At 37.9% G+C, this 15,002-nt stretch overlaps 1 protein-coding gene across 14 annotated transcripts in view; it reads right to left on the bottom strand.

Annotated features, from left to right (window-relative positions):
* Positions 1–15,002, bottom strand: part of MPDZ (multiple PDZ domain crumbs cell polarity complex component) — a 198,717-nt gene that overhangs the window by 20,119 nt on the left and 163,596 nt on the right. For 13 of the 14 annotated variants that reach the window (XM_053572517.1, XM_053572552.1, XM_053572529.1 and 10 more), the window contains 5 exons: positions 14,393–14,484; positions 14,086–14,176; positions 11,641–11,721; positions 345–437; positions 180–254 (listed from right to left, as the gene is read on the bottom strand). In XM_053572517.1, coding sequence (XP_053428492.1) covers positions 180–254; positions 345–437; positions 11,641–11,721; positions 14,086–14,176; positions 14,393–14,484 — 432 coding nt within the window. The remainder of the gene's footprint in view (positions 1–179; positions 255–344; positions 438–11,640; positions 11,722–14,085; positions 14,177–14,392; positions 14,485–15,002) is intronic. The other variant, XM_053572527.1, reaches the window with a different exon arrangement.

Genomic DNA, 15,002 nt, shown 5'->3' with positions numbered 1-15,002 from the left:
AAACTACCTCGACATCACCCTGACTGGCAAGTGGCAACTGAAGAACTGAGCAATCTCTTCTTTTCCTTAGGCATATGTCTAATATCGCTTCATAGCCCTAACTCCCTATGACCACACACACAAACACTTTAGCCGTGCTCAAAGATGGGTTTATATTACTATTTATTTTTCAAAAGTACCTTTTCAACAGGATATCCAACAACAATTTCATCATCTACAGCCAAGATCTGATCTCCAACTTTGAGGCGTCCATCCTAAATGGAAAAGTGAAAGATTTCATGTGATCTTCCGGAAGTAATTCCCTCCTCCACCACTTTATAACAGTGAGAAAGTGCAAACCTCACCTTGGCTGCTATGCCCTGCTCTGTCAGACTCTGTATGACGACTCCCCTGAGCGTGTCTTCTTCACTGAGAGCAATGCCCAAACCCCCTTGATCCTGGAAAAGTAAGAGGAAGAATACTTATAAGACCTGACGCAGATTGATTTTATTCAAACAAGGCTATAAAAGGGGTATAAAAGCAATTAAAACTCCCTGAAAGTCCACTGTCAGAAATTTCTTTTTTAAAGCACACTTCCAAATTTTTGTAACTTTTTCTCTATCAACTATTCCAGTGTTTTTACCCCTCCCATATGTCTGACATCTTTAGTAACTCTAATAAAATATCCAAATAGCAAAGATACATTCAATAATTCAATCAAAACATTCAGCATTCGCACGTTTAATCTTGGATAACTGGATGATTGAACAAGTCATCCACAAATAACCCAAGAATCCTCCTGCCTCCCCCTTTTTCCCTAGACTAGCTTAGAACTAACAGGCAGGTCTGTCCCTTCAGTCTTTTCTGTCACCCTTCTTCCTACAGCAGGAAAACTTCAATCAGCATTGCTTGCCATGTCCTTTCTGGGGCTGACTACTCGAGAGTTGTTTCTGAGAGAATAGCATTTTGATTTGCTGCACAGTGAAAACTCCTCCAAGCCTCAAGACACACAATGAGAACTCGCCAGTGCTGGGGAGGTACACGTACTTTGCCTATAGTTTCCAAACTTTCTTTTATCAAAACCAAATGTGCAGTAACATTGGACTTTACATTTCTTTTACATTTACTTTAATAAAATTAAAATAGAGTTTTAATCATTTTCATTCTTGCCAGAGCTAGTAATCTTTTTCATTATAGTTTTTGTCCTTGGAGAAGTTATAAAATACAAAAAAAAGAGAAAAGGACATCTTGTCATGGTTGCTCCAAAATACTCCCATATACACACAAGAGCCACCTCGCTGTAAAAGAGACACTGGTGGTCATGACACGACATTGAGATTTAGGTTTCATCATCATTTTAAAGATTACCACCATTGTGGCTTTTCCCAGGTAGATTATTAACCTGATGAGTTTCAGACTGTCACTGAGCCTCTCTCTGTCTCCTCTCTCATTGCCGTCATATGTAACAAACAGAGAAAACGGCACCTTTAGAGTGATCAGAACTGAGCTTACACTCTACCTGGCTATTGAAACTTGGATATGCCACTTAACATCACAAAACCTCAATTTTCTTATCTTAAAAAAATCTAAATGTTCTTTATTTAAAGAAATTGAATAATTATAATAATATTTGTCATATAACAGTCAGGAAAGTACTTTATTGGTACAGTGGCATTTGCTATTTATCTACCTAACACCCCATCCCTTTGTAAAAGCTGAGAGATTTCTGCAAGAATATCCACCCTGCCTCCTCTGCTTCTCCTAACAATTCTCTCCACTTCCCTCCTCCCCTCAAATCTCTCTTGCCTCTTACTCCACATTTCAGGTGGTAGCTTTAAAATAAAACGGCGGAAACTCTTCAATACTCCTGCCTTTATTTTACATTTTTGAAATGGGGAAGTAGAAGTATAAACTTATTTTCACGAAGAGAAGCAAGAATATGGGTTATACTTAGTGGCCTAATTCTAACAAATAAAGCAAAAGCTATCGTAGAGTCCAACTTGCAGTACATGGACTGCACGCAGATTATTTGAGGAATGTTTTGCTTGTCAGTTATTGCAAAAAGTATGCACACACCTTTTCTTTTGCTCATTAGCTTTTGTTAGTGTTTGTGTATTTACTATGTGGCCCAAGACAACTCTTATTTTTCCAATGTGTACCAGAAAAGAAAAAATGGCTGGGCACCCCTGGTTCACAGCTAAGTCAAAAAAGGAATCAGGGCTTTCTCCTTGCTGTTCCTCTTAGATCACTCACTCTGCAGAAGTCAGCTGCCATTTGCCATGGGGCCACTCAGGCAGCCCCACGAAGAGGAAATTGGAACTCTTGGCAGCAGCCACTTAAGCAGATATCTTAGAAGCAATCTCCAGCCCCAGTCAAATCTTCAGATGACTGCAGCCCTAACCACTAATGTGTCAGGAGAGATTCTGAGCCAGACCACCCAGATAAACTGTGCTGAAATTCTGGACCCACAGGAACGATGAGACAATCAATGCCCACTGTTTTAAGTTGTTAAATTTGTGCTAATTTGTTGATAGCAAAAGATAAGTAGCTGAAGAATGGGGTTTGAACAACTTAAATTCTACAAGTCTAGTCTCATGGCCGGAATCCCTGTCTCAAGAGTAGGAATGTGATCTGAACTGATTCAATGAAGACGCATTTTGGAACTTTTGCTCAGAATGTATGAACAGCTGTTCTCTCTCTCTCCCCCCAGCTATATGTAAACGAAGTAGCACATGGCCCCAACTATCCTGGCAGCCATTCTAAAACAATGAAGAAGCTGAGCCTTGAGATGGCACAGCGTCACAGAGAGCGGGAAAGAACTGGCTCCTGGTGACACTGCTGAGGCTCAGAATCGACTGCTCTTGAAGGTTGCTGGCCTGAGTCCACAAATACTCCTCTTTGATTGAGTCTGATTTTTGTTGTTGGTATTATTTTCAACAAGTAGAGTCCTAAAAGGAACAACGAGCTACACCTCTGAATATATAGTGTGTCCCAACTCCACTTAGAATACAACAAAAATAAATAAGTATATAAACATCTATAATTTGTTAATACCAGAAGAGCAGGATGATATGTAAGAAAGATAACAGGGTGCGAGGATACGATTCCTTACCTAACTTCTTGATTTTGCACCTTACTTCTGCCAACTATATATAGTCCTGAGAAGGAAAAGATCTGAGAAACATTGTTCTGCACTAATTAGCAGGAGTCCTCAAACTACAGCCCATGGGCCACATGAGGCGGTGTGATTGTATTTGTTCCCGTTTTGTTTTTTTTACTTCAAAATAAGATATGTGCAGTGTGCATAGGAATTTGTTCATAGTTTTTTTTCTAAATTATAGTCCGACCCTCCAATGGTCTGAGGGACAGTGAACTGGCCCCCTGTTTAAAACGTTTGAGGACCCCTGCTAGGGAATGTGAAACAAATTCAGAAAATATATTTTTGGAGAAAGAGTTGTATAATTAAACAGCTAGAGAAGAGTAAATAAGAATTAAAAGTGGGATTAAGCTAAATACACTATTATTACTATTAGGAGAACTATAGTGAAGGTAAATAACCTAAAATTAAAAAGAAGGACAGCTCTTAAATGCATTTGAAGGTTTTCACCACATACAATTGTATGGCTGTGAAAGAGATCTCTGACAATCATAGAGGGTTGTTACCTGCTTTGATGAATAGGCACTTCCCCGGGACAAACTGTGCTAAAAATATGGCTTTTATAAAAAAAAAAAAATTTCTGATAAATGGAATTAACATTTTAGTCAGCCAGAGAATAGATTATACACATCAGAACTTTGTGTTTATACTTCATACTTCTACTTTCCCATTTTAAAAATGTAAAAGATTAAAAAGGAAAAGGATAACGGAGTTATCAAGAGCATTTCTAAGGAGACAAAACAGAACTAGAAATGACCTTGTCTCCGAGCTCCCATTTTGAGACATGTGACAAGTATTCTCTCTTCCAGCCTCTCCTGAAAGAGTCTGTTCCCTCATACATGCACACATGGGAGTATTTATTCATGCTTCTCTCCTAGACACTTACTCAGCATGAGCCATGTGTACTACACTGTCTAACATGGTAGGACAGAAAGGATAAAAGTTTCTTTTCTCAATGTGTCTTCATTTTACATGTATAAAAAAGATACTCATGTGAAAATTAACAATAACAGACATACTCTTGGGCCAAACGGGGTTAAGTGAAACGTAAACAAAGACATTGACAATATCATTATGTATGGCAAAATAGTACAGGAATATATCAAAGAAACAGATGAGATTTAAGCCGGTCTTTAGTATAGGTAAGATTTAGTAAGCTAAAAGAAAGCAGAAATAATATCCAAGTAATACAAGCAAAGGCAAGAAGGGATAAATCTCAAAACATTCTCCATGGGATTTTGATTCAAGTAAGTTTAACTGAAGTAGAAAAACATACAGAGGTTTTAAAAAGATTAGATGGGGGCCCAAATGAAAACCAAACCAAGTAAGGAGGAATGGAGGCAGAAAACCAGAGTTTAAGTTCTAGCTCTACTATTCGTAGTTATGGGAACAGGTAACAATCAGAAAAATAATAGCCCATCTCACAGGGGTGCTGAGAAGTAAGTGACATAATGAACGAATGTGATATTATCATTAAATTATTCTCTCAAATAACAAATTATAATAAAAAATACAAAAGAGTATAAATCACAAAGTATTTCAGATGAGGTGTGAGTATTAGAGTCTGGTTAATACTCGCTTCTTTGCTTAATTGAGCTTTACTCCCCAATCCATCTTACAATGGGGTTAAAAGTATATAGGCTTAGTGTGATCTGTCACTTAATATCATTTTTAACAATGATTTCCTCAAGGGATGTTTTCAAATACACATTCTATGAGGAACTCAACCTCACGGCTAATAATAATGAAAATAACTATAATAACTTGTACTGTGGTAAGTGCTTTATATAAGTTCTTTAACTGTTACAATAGTATCTCTAATGTAATGGTATTATCGTCCCCATTTTACAGATGAGGAACATGAAGCCCACAGAAGTTAACAGTACAGGAAAGCAGCCTGTGGCATGGCAAGAGTGAAGGCATCTTGAAATGAAATAGTCATGGTTATTGACATTTGACTCGTGCATACCAAGGAATTCTGCTTCAAGGTCTCTAAACAATGCCAGTAGTGATACCTTGGAATCTGAACTTAATTTGTTCTAGAACCTCATTTGAGTTCCAAGATAATTTTTCCCCTTTAAAATAATAGAAACTGGATTAATCCATTCCTGGGTCCCACAAACTTGAATTTCCAAAATGATTTTAATAGTAAATACACTGGATTTTACGTACTCAGCCCTACTATGAAACCAATTTATAAGCACCCACACTTCCATGTGAATGCTATAACCTAACTACTGCACAAGACGGAGGGGAAAGATGAGGGGGAGGGTAAAGGAGGGAGAGGATGGGTAGATGGAAGGTAATTGGTGCGACCACACATACGGTGCATTTTACAATGGTACGTGTTAAATCTACTAAGTGTAGAATATAAATGTCTTAACACAATAACTAAGAAAATGCGGTGAAGGTTATGTTAACCAGTTTGATGAAAGTATTTCAAATTGTATATAAAACCAGCACATTGTACCCCATAATTATATTAATGTACATAGCTATGATTTCATAAAAAAATTAACAAATAATATTTTAATTAAAATGTTAATAAAATTAAAAATATAACAATATAAAGGCCTGTTTCATCAAAATCGAACACTTGCTTCAAAACATACCCCTCACTGTTCACAAACTCCTTTACAAAAATTTCTGCTGCTTCTGAATTAGAAATGGCAGCCTCTCCGTGCGCAACACTATGGATGGCAGTCCTTTTCTTGAAGTTCTCAAACAACCTCCTACTGGCTTTAAACCCCTTCTTTTGAGCACTAGTGTCAGGCATGCCTTTCACTAAATCATCAAAGGACCTGGCTTTCTCACAAATCATCAGCTCAAAAATCACATCACCAGCTAGTTGTTTTTCATGAATCCAAACTCAGAGAAGTTTTTCCATCTCTTCCATACTTTTTGATCTCCTGGAGGTCAGCGCCCTAACCCCTTTTGCCACATCAGCTACTTTGACAGCTTATTTTTCAAAATCATACAAACAGTAGATTTAGGCATCCCGAACATAGCAGTGAGATCAGCCACATGTGGACCACTTTCATGCTTAGCAATAAGATCTTTCTCCATTTCAATGGTAGCTCTAACAGCTTTCCTCTTACTCTGATTTTCCTCACTATGCTTTTTAGGACCCATGACAAATACACTTAGTTGTGTATATACATATATATTTACACATATATATATGCACAAGAGCATAAAATTATCAGTGAAAATCACACCAGATGCTTTCACTACAGCTTCTGACAACGAACTGAAGGGCAAAGTGTACGGGTGGACAAAGTGCTGGGGAAATATGTGCACAAAAGCACATCAACAACATGCTGGGCATCCAGATTCCAAAGCAGCGTTCGGATTTCGCACAAAATTTGCTTGAATTTTTCACTCAGATTCCAAGTTGTTCTGAGAGAGAATACCCAGAAAAAGTAAATTCTGAAAGAACAAAAGGCTTCCTGTGGTAACTCAGCTCTTAGGACTTTGTAGAAACTTAACTTCCTGGGAGCCTGAAACTAACTCTTGCTTATGCTTCTGTAAAAGCTTGTGCTTCTATAAAAGCCTGAGCCTGCCTTTTCCGGCTCCATTCAAACTGACAAGTGAGAAGGTAATTATGGATAAGGAACCCTTAGCTAGAGATAAAAAGAAAAGGACAGAGCCAGCCAGAGAGCTTGGCCAGTTTGGGACTTTAGTCCACCTTGGCTCTGCTGGCTGAAATAAAGCCCTTCTTCTTTTAAACACTGATGTTCAGGTGTTTCTCTCCATTGGGCCTTGTTTTCCTGCAATAGTTTTGAGTTCTGGGGTGCTCGGATTCCAGGGGCAATACCATGTAACCACTGATAAAGATGTTTATCTAACTTCTCCACGGTCATGAGTCTTTACCCTAAAAGCTTGCTATATGAAGGATATCTTTAGCAGGTGGATGCAGGGATCTACTGCCTCCTGGTCACCCAGGACATCACTTGCACATATAAGTCCCTATTATTACCTTCTGAGAAGCTAAATTTGTCAACCTCTTTCTTTGGCCTCTCAGCTCTCTTGGCTTTAAGAGTAGGCTTGCATATACTTGATAGCAGTGGAACAGATAGCTTGTCTATAGCCCCGAGAAGTTAAATGACTCTAAAAGCCCACACTTAAAAGCATTAAAACCATGCTTAATTGCCTCTTCTTGTCCAGCTGATTTAGAAATGAATATTCCCCTTACTTTGACTTTCATCAATACATACATTCCAGTTACCTGATCTTTAGATTTGTTTGAAATCTACATACAAATGGAAGCTTTGAGTGGATAATACATTGGAGCTTTCTAAGGTCTTAGGTTCCTGATAACAACTTACTTAGAAAGGGAAAGTGCACAATAGACATCCACTGACTAACACAAACAGGAGGCTCAAGCAGAGACCAGCTTTAATATTATAGAGTGAAGGAACCTTGTTCATTAGCTTATCCAATCACAGCTACAACCCTTTGATATAAGCAGCCACATTTACAGAAAAAGAAAGTGAGGATCAGCAGGATTAAGTCCTTGATAGGCAATCACAAAGGATGTGAGAAGGGCTACTGGGACACAGAAAGGCTCCTAAATTCCAGGCCAAAGAAGTTGAATATATCTGTTTGACAAAGAAAGTCCTTGAAAAGTTCTTAGTAGGCTATTCGAGGTTTTTTTCTGATTCCATATAAAATGAAGTATTAATTTTTCAAGATCTTTAAAATATGACAATGGAGCTTTGATAGGAATTGCATTAAAATTATATATTGCTTTGGGTAGTATAGACATTTTAACAACGTTGATTCTTCCCAGCCATGAGTATGGTATGTTTTTCCATTTGTTAACATCTTCAGCTATTTCTTTTCTTAAAGTTTCATAGTTCTCTTTATAGAGATCTTTCACGTCCTTTGTTAGATCAACTCCCAAATATTTCATCTACTTTGGCACTACTGTGAAAGGAATAGAGTCCTTGACTGTTTTTTTGGCTTGGCTATTGTTGGTATATATAAAGGATACAGACTTATGGGTGTTGATTTTGTAGCCTAAGACATTGCTGTATTCCTTGATCACTTCTAAAAGTTTTGTAGCAGAATCCCTAGTGTTTTCCAAATATACGATCATGTCATCTGTGAAGAGTGAAAGTTTGATCTCTTCTGACCCAATGCGGATACCCTTGATCGCCTTTTCTTCCCTAATTGCAATGGCTAAAACTTCCATTACAATGTTAAAGAGCAATGGAGACAATGGGCAACCTTGCCTGGTTCCTGATCTAAGTGGAAATGATTTCAATTTAACTCCATTCAATAAGATATTGGCTGGGGGTATGCTGTAGATGGCCTCTATTAGTTTAAGAAATGTCCCTTCTATACCAATTTTCTTAAGTGTTCTGATCATGAAGGGATGCTGGATATCTCAGGGTAGGCAAAGGACTTGAAGAGAAACTTCTCTAAAGAAGACAGATGCACGATCTACAAACACATGAAAAAAAGCTCATCATCCTTAATCATCAGAGAAATGCAAATAAAAACTACTTTGAGATATCACCCAACCCCAGTAAGAGTAGCCCACATAACAAAATCCCAAAACCAGAGATGTTGGCATGGATATGGAGAAAAGGGCACACTTCTACACTCCTGGTGGGAATGCACACTAATATGTTCCTTCTGGAAGGATGTTTGGAAAATAGTTAGAGACCTAAAAATAGACCTGCCATTCGATCCTATAATTCCTTTACTAGGTATATACCCAGAAGACCAAAAATCACAATATAACAAAGACATCTGTACCAGAATGTTTATTGCAGCCCAATTCATAATTACTAAGTCATGGAAGAAGCCCAAGTGCCCAATGACCCACGAATGGACTAGCAAATTGTGGTACATGTATACCATGGAATATTATGCAGTCTTAAAGAAAGATGGAGACTTTAGCTCTTTCACGCTTACATGGATGGAGCTGGAACATATTCTTCTTAGCAAAGTATCTCAAGATTGGAAGAAAAAGTATCCAATGTACTCAGCCCTACTATGAAGTTAATTTATAGCTTTCACATGAAGGCTATAACCCAACTATAGCACAAGAATATGGGGAAAGGGCCAAGGGAGGGGAAGGGAGGGGGAAAGTCAGGATGGAGGGAAAGTAATGACTGGGGGCCACACCTACGGTGCATCTTAGAGTGGGTACAGGCGAAACCTACCAAATGCAGAATACAAATGTCTACATACAATAACTAAGAAAATGTCACGAAGGCTATGTTGAACAGTTTGATGAGAATATTTCAGATTGTATATGAAACCAGCACATTGTACCCCTTGATTGCACAAATGTATGTATATGAAACCAGCACATTGTACCCCTTATTGCACAGCTATGATTTAACAATAAAAAAATAAATTAAAAAAAGTTTATAGCACTAAAAAAAAAAAAGTTCTGAGTAGGGAATTAAGGCATATGAACAACTATCAAGCACCTCGCTCAGGCAGCCTGCAGGATGAAGAGAAAGGATCAGAGAAAAACTGAGACAAGCAGTCACACACCTCTTTGTCAGCTTATTTGTTCCTCCCTATTATGATGTACAGGGTGGATATAAAGTTCATATGCAACTTAAATTAGTTTAACATAATAAAACTGCACACAAACTTTATGTCCACCCTGTATATATGTTAGGTATCGAACGCTCATACATAAATTTAATTTTCTCTCTATATACTTAATTTCTCACTACAACTCTATGGGGAAAGTACAATTATTACACTCATTTTGGAGAGAGAAAACTATGTACAGACTAAAAAACACAGCCAAGGTCACCGCCTGATGGCCAGGAAGTGGCAAATCCACATCCCTCACCCATGTGGTCTGGCTTTAGTTTGTGTTCTCAGCCACAACAGTACTCTGCTCCTTATTTATTTAACAAGTTCAATCCACCAACATTTTTGGGCACTCATTATATCCTAGCATGTACTAATCTTCAGGTGAATAAATTAGAATCAACACTATAAAAGGAAATATGTAAATAATTATCTTATTTAGGACTTTCCCAAAGATAAGCATAATCTGGGATTTAAAAGAAATTATTCATTATAAAGTATTCAGCATACATTTCAATGTTTCATAATGAACAAATTATAGAGGAATTACTGCGCTGTTAAATACTTAAATCCTGCCTATAGGATTTAGGAGAAAATGGAACTTACGACCTGAAATCAGCAGGGAAAGGGGAAGATATTCTCTGTTTTAAATGGCAACAGAATGACAGATCTTGCCATGGAAGTGTACAGAATTCTTCACAGAAACGGCAAAGGCTTGAACGGTATCTGTTCTTTTCTATCCGTAACAAAAATAGCCCAAAATAAGGACTTCTCTAACCTGTATATTCTAAGATGAGAGCAATCCATTTTTGTATAGGGTTATCTATGATAAAAAAGAAACCACAACGAGATAGTCAGGGTATTCTTTTTCCCTGAATATTTAACAGAGCATGGCCATAGGCCAGAAATTATGCTATTTTAAAAGCAACTTAACTAAATCTCTACTATTACCTAAGATAAAAGTACTATCATAATCTTAAATTTACAGACGAAGAATCTCAAGTTAAGAAAGTTCATACAATGTACCAAGGTTGTTCCTGAGAAAGCAAGGATTCAACCCAGACAGAATGACCCTGAGTTGCACTGCTCCTGGCTGGACGGTGGCACGTGGATCACTCTACTCCCTCCATCTGTAGCGCTTCCTGCAAATATCCTCCTATACTCACCCACCTCCTTCTTTCTTCTTCTCTGTCCTGAGCACTTCACTGCTCTTTCTGCTTAGACTCTTGCTTACCCACTGTCCACCTGCTTTCCAACATGAGCCTGAAGCTCCTGATAGCATTTATGGTTTTCTGTTCAGCAAGTTGGTCTTTTAAATATAAAGATTAGATCTTTCTCAAAGCAAATCCCTCACTGACACCTATCAGCAGAACTTCTAGTTATGTGAGCTTTCATTTTTATAAAGGACAAATACTATAACTTCTATTTCTTTAGTTATATTTAGTCTTTTAAATATAAAGATTAGATCTTTCTCAAAGCAAATCCCTCACTGACACCTATCAGCAGAACTTCTAGTTATGTGAGCTTTCATTTTTATAAAGGACAAATACTATAACTTCTATTTCTTTAGTTTTATTTCTTCCATAGCAGGACCTCAATAAATGAACCAAGGAGAGTAGTCTAAATTCTATACCTTGGAATAACCATAAAAGGAAAAGCTAAGCCCCTGCTAAGTATCAATTAGTACAGGGTTTCTCAAACTTACATATGCTCTAGAATCACCAGGAAGGCTTATTAAAACACAAACTTCTGAGCCTACCCTTAGTGTCTCTCATTCACCAGGTAAGGCTGGGTGAGCCTAAGTGTCTGGCTCCCTAATAAGATCTCAGGTGGTACTGATGCTGCTCATCTGGAGAGCACACTTCTGAAAACCAGGGAACCAGTACACTGGTGTGAAGGTGCACACATCACTTCATTCCAGTTTACAGCAGATCTACCTTGGGAAGCTCTAGGTGTTGTACATTTTTAAATGAACTGAGGTCCACAGCGGCACCAGAAGTAGTAAAACTTGGTTCCATCTGACAAAGGGAAAGGAAAGGCAAATAAGACAACTAAGTATTAGGTATTTTGGGTTTGTTTAAATATAATGGTAACTTAACATTATTTCATATATTATAATTCATTATTACTATTTTAACATTTATGGAATATATGCATACCACATTCTCTTCAAAATACATGCGAGATGTGACTAGACAATGATTATTTTAGAGCACAGAGAGACCAAAAGGCTCTGAAGACTGCCTGGATCTGCTCTATGATCCAACTGAATAGCAATCCAGCTACCAAGCACTGAAACTCGAAGCAGAGCACTAGCAGAGATACCACTCATTATTCTGTACTGTGTTAGTTATCAAGTAAATTAGCAATTATGAAATGTATAACCTGAACATTATTAAAATACTCCATTTTCTTAAGGGATACATTTAGTAGAAAATAGAAAAGTCTGAAAATAAAATTTTCCCCTTTATAACCTAGCCATCTTGAATAAACACCTGACTCAGTCCAACATCAGGAGCTGCTGGAAGGAAACAACGATTTGTGCACCCATCTTATGTGTAAATAGTGTTCATGTTGATATATCCACTTAGGGAAGAGTGTTTCTATTCCTACACCCTCCCCCACTGACAAACACCATTGCTCCTCTAATTTCGATCTTTTCTTTCTCAACTACCTCCTTTTATTCACCTATTCATGGAACCAAAGCTTTTCCAAATCAAGACAAAACTCCCACCAAAAACTCTCTTAATCCTTTGCCACTTTCTAACCATCTCCCTCTCCTTAATTTCTTTTCCATCACTTGCTTTCTGAAAAACTACTAAATAATCTCCTATTGCCAAATCCAGGGGACTCCCTTTAGTCACCTTTTTACTGGACCTATTTGCAGCATTTAGGGTGTGGAATGTACCTATACCTTCCTTCCTCAAACATGTTCTCCTGATTCTTCTTCATCCCCCTGACCCCTCTTTGTTAGCCTTGCTCCTTGCTGGTGATGGTACATGGTTCTGCCCTTGGTCCTCTTCTCTCTAAACACATCCCATTGGCAAGCACCTCAGCTCCCATGGCTAACAAATACCTAATCCGCACCTATGGGAATTCATGTCCAAGCTCTAGGGTTTTTCCACCTTTTTTATCTCTTGGCACACTTGAACCTATAGTCAAATTTCCATAGCACACTTAAATTTTGTTGATCAAAAAATAAAAAAGAGTAAGAGAAAGAATATATTTAATGTGCTTTGAACATCTTTTGAAAATAATTTAATTAATGAACTTTAAAAATTTTTGTGGCCCACCTAAGATCCTCTCACAGCACACCAGTGGGGAGGGGCACACTGGTTTAAATCACTGTACTATACCAAATGTATAGAACACATACTTCTACCAGCCTTTCCAACAGGTACTTCATTCTTAAGCTGCCTCAAATAAAATGTATTTTATTTTTGCAAATATCTACTCCTCTTTTTTGTCTTTTTTATTTTGGTAAGACAACTACCTACCATGTCAACAAGCCAGATGCCTGAAAATCTTATATATCTGTCTGTTTAATTCCCAGTGTAGCTCAGCCCAAACAACAGTACGCAGTACAAATATTCATTGGCTAAATAAATTCTCCACCACTCAATACTACATATTTTTCTTCAACAAGTACATTTAGTTGGGGATGAAGCACTATCAATTTGAATTCCAAACATCTAACATAACTATCCTCTCTTCTTTTGCCTTAGTTCAGGCCCTCATCATCTTTATCTTGAATTATTCCAATAATTTTCTTATTCCCACTATTTTAACTTCTTTCCCTCTATCTCTGACTTTCTCTATACAACTAGTGGAGAAGCTTTCAACAATGCAATTCCTGTTCTTTGTGCTCCAGACTGCCTCAAAGAGAAAGTCAGGACATGTTAGTCTACTAATGTTTCCCGTGACCTGCCCCTTTCCCCCGCTTCCCCAGAGACTTTTCTCATGAGCCTCCATTCTTTGCCTCCACTGTTCAGGAATGCTCTGCAATTTTCAGTTCCCTACACTGGCCAGAGCATCTATGCCAAGTCCATGCTGGCAGTGTCTTTACCCCTAAGTCCCCCAGTATATACTTCTATACATGTAGTGTCTTCTACAAGGTCTTACTGTCACTCTCTCCAGAGGCAGAACAGATAACTCCTTTTCCGCCCTCACTATATCCTATGCAGAATCCAAGTAGCCTTCATGTATCTGGCAAGCTTATTTACATGAGTGTCTTTTTGTACTAGGCTATAAATTCCTTGAGGGCCAATGTCATAACTTACAGACCTGTGATATACCTATAAGTATTCTCTATTTGGTAACTGAACTAGTAAGGGGTATACAAATCAAATCTTTCCAGAGAAATGAACAGAAGTCACATATACCTCCTTATTCGGAAGATTCACTGAGGTAGAAGGCAAAGGTTCTACTGCATTTCCAGGACATACAGCCATTTGACTTACTGCATCTTTATTTCTAAAAGAAAAAAAGCATCGACCTATCATATCATAATTGTATTATTTTCATTTTCTTACTTAAAGAGTCAGGAACATTATTAGAGAAAATTCTCTTAACTTCCCCAAATCTAGAACTACAGCACTCACATATTTATAAATGCTTTGTTTTCATTCAAAAGAACAGAGAGTAAAAATGCCAATAAAATTTGGTAAACCAGCAACAGAAAATGCTCACCTGATAAAAATTATTTTTACTCTAGAAGGGGCACATTTAATGATCGATGAAGCATTCTGATGACTTCTTCCATATAAAATTTGACCATTGATCTGTGAGAAATTAGTATGTTAGTTGAGCCTGAAATTACAATTCTACAATTATCATCCTGTCTAGCTAATGAAAGATACATTTGTCCTTCTTTTAAAGTATCATATGTATTTTTATCCCCAGAGCATGAACCTGATTTTTGATGGTAAATTTAAAAAGCTCATATTTATAGCCAATAGTAAAGGGGTGCACCATGTCTAATATCCACTAACTGCTGGCAAAGAGGCATGACGTGGGCCAACTGTAAGAGAGCAAGCAGCGAATCTCCAGGCAGGCCTGGTGTTTCCAGCACGCTCTGTACAAAGCAGGGCTCTGTGGAAACACCTGGGACCTGCAAAGGCCATCCTGGGGAAGTCCCCTACTGTCATATTTCCCAATAGTCTCAAAACTCGAGGCCCGGAAATAGGCCACTGGGAGAAACAATATTGAGCAGATTCAGGGCTTAGGCAAGACTGTTTAAACAGCACAGTACCCAGTGCAAATTGCCAGGTCAGTCATCTAGTTATTCAGCCTTCACTGG

This window comes from Nycticebus coucang, chromosome 2 (assembly GCF_027406575.1).
Source record: "Nycticebus coucang isolate mNycCou1 chromosome 2, mNycCou1.pri, whole genome shotgun sequence".
NCBI classification, from domain to species: Eukaryota; Metazoa; Chordata; class Mammalia; order Primates; family Lorisidae; genus Nycticebus; species Nycticebus coucang.
Note: the sequence above shows the minus strand (reverse complement) of the source record. Positions and strands in the feature narration are given on the sequence as shown.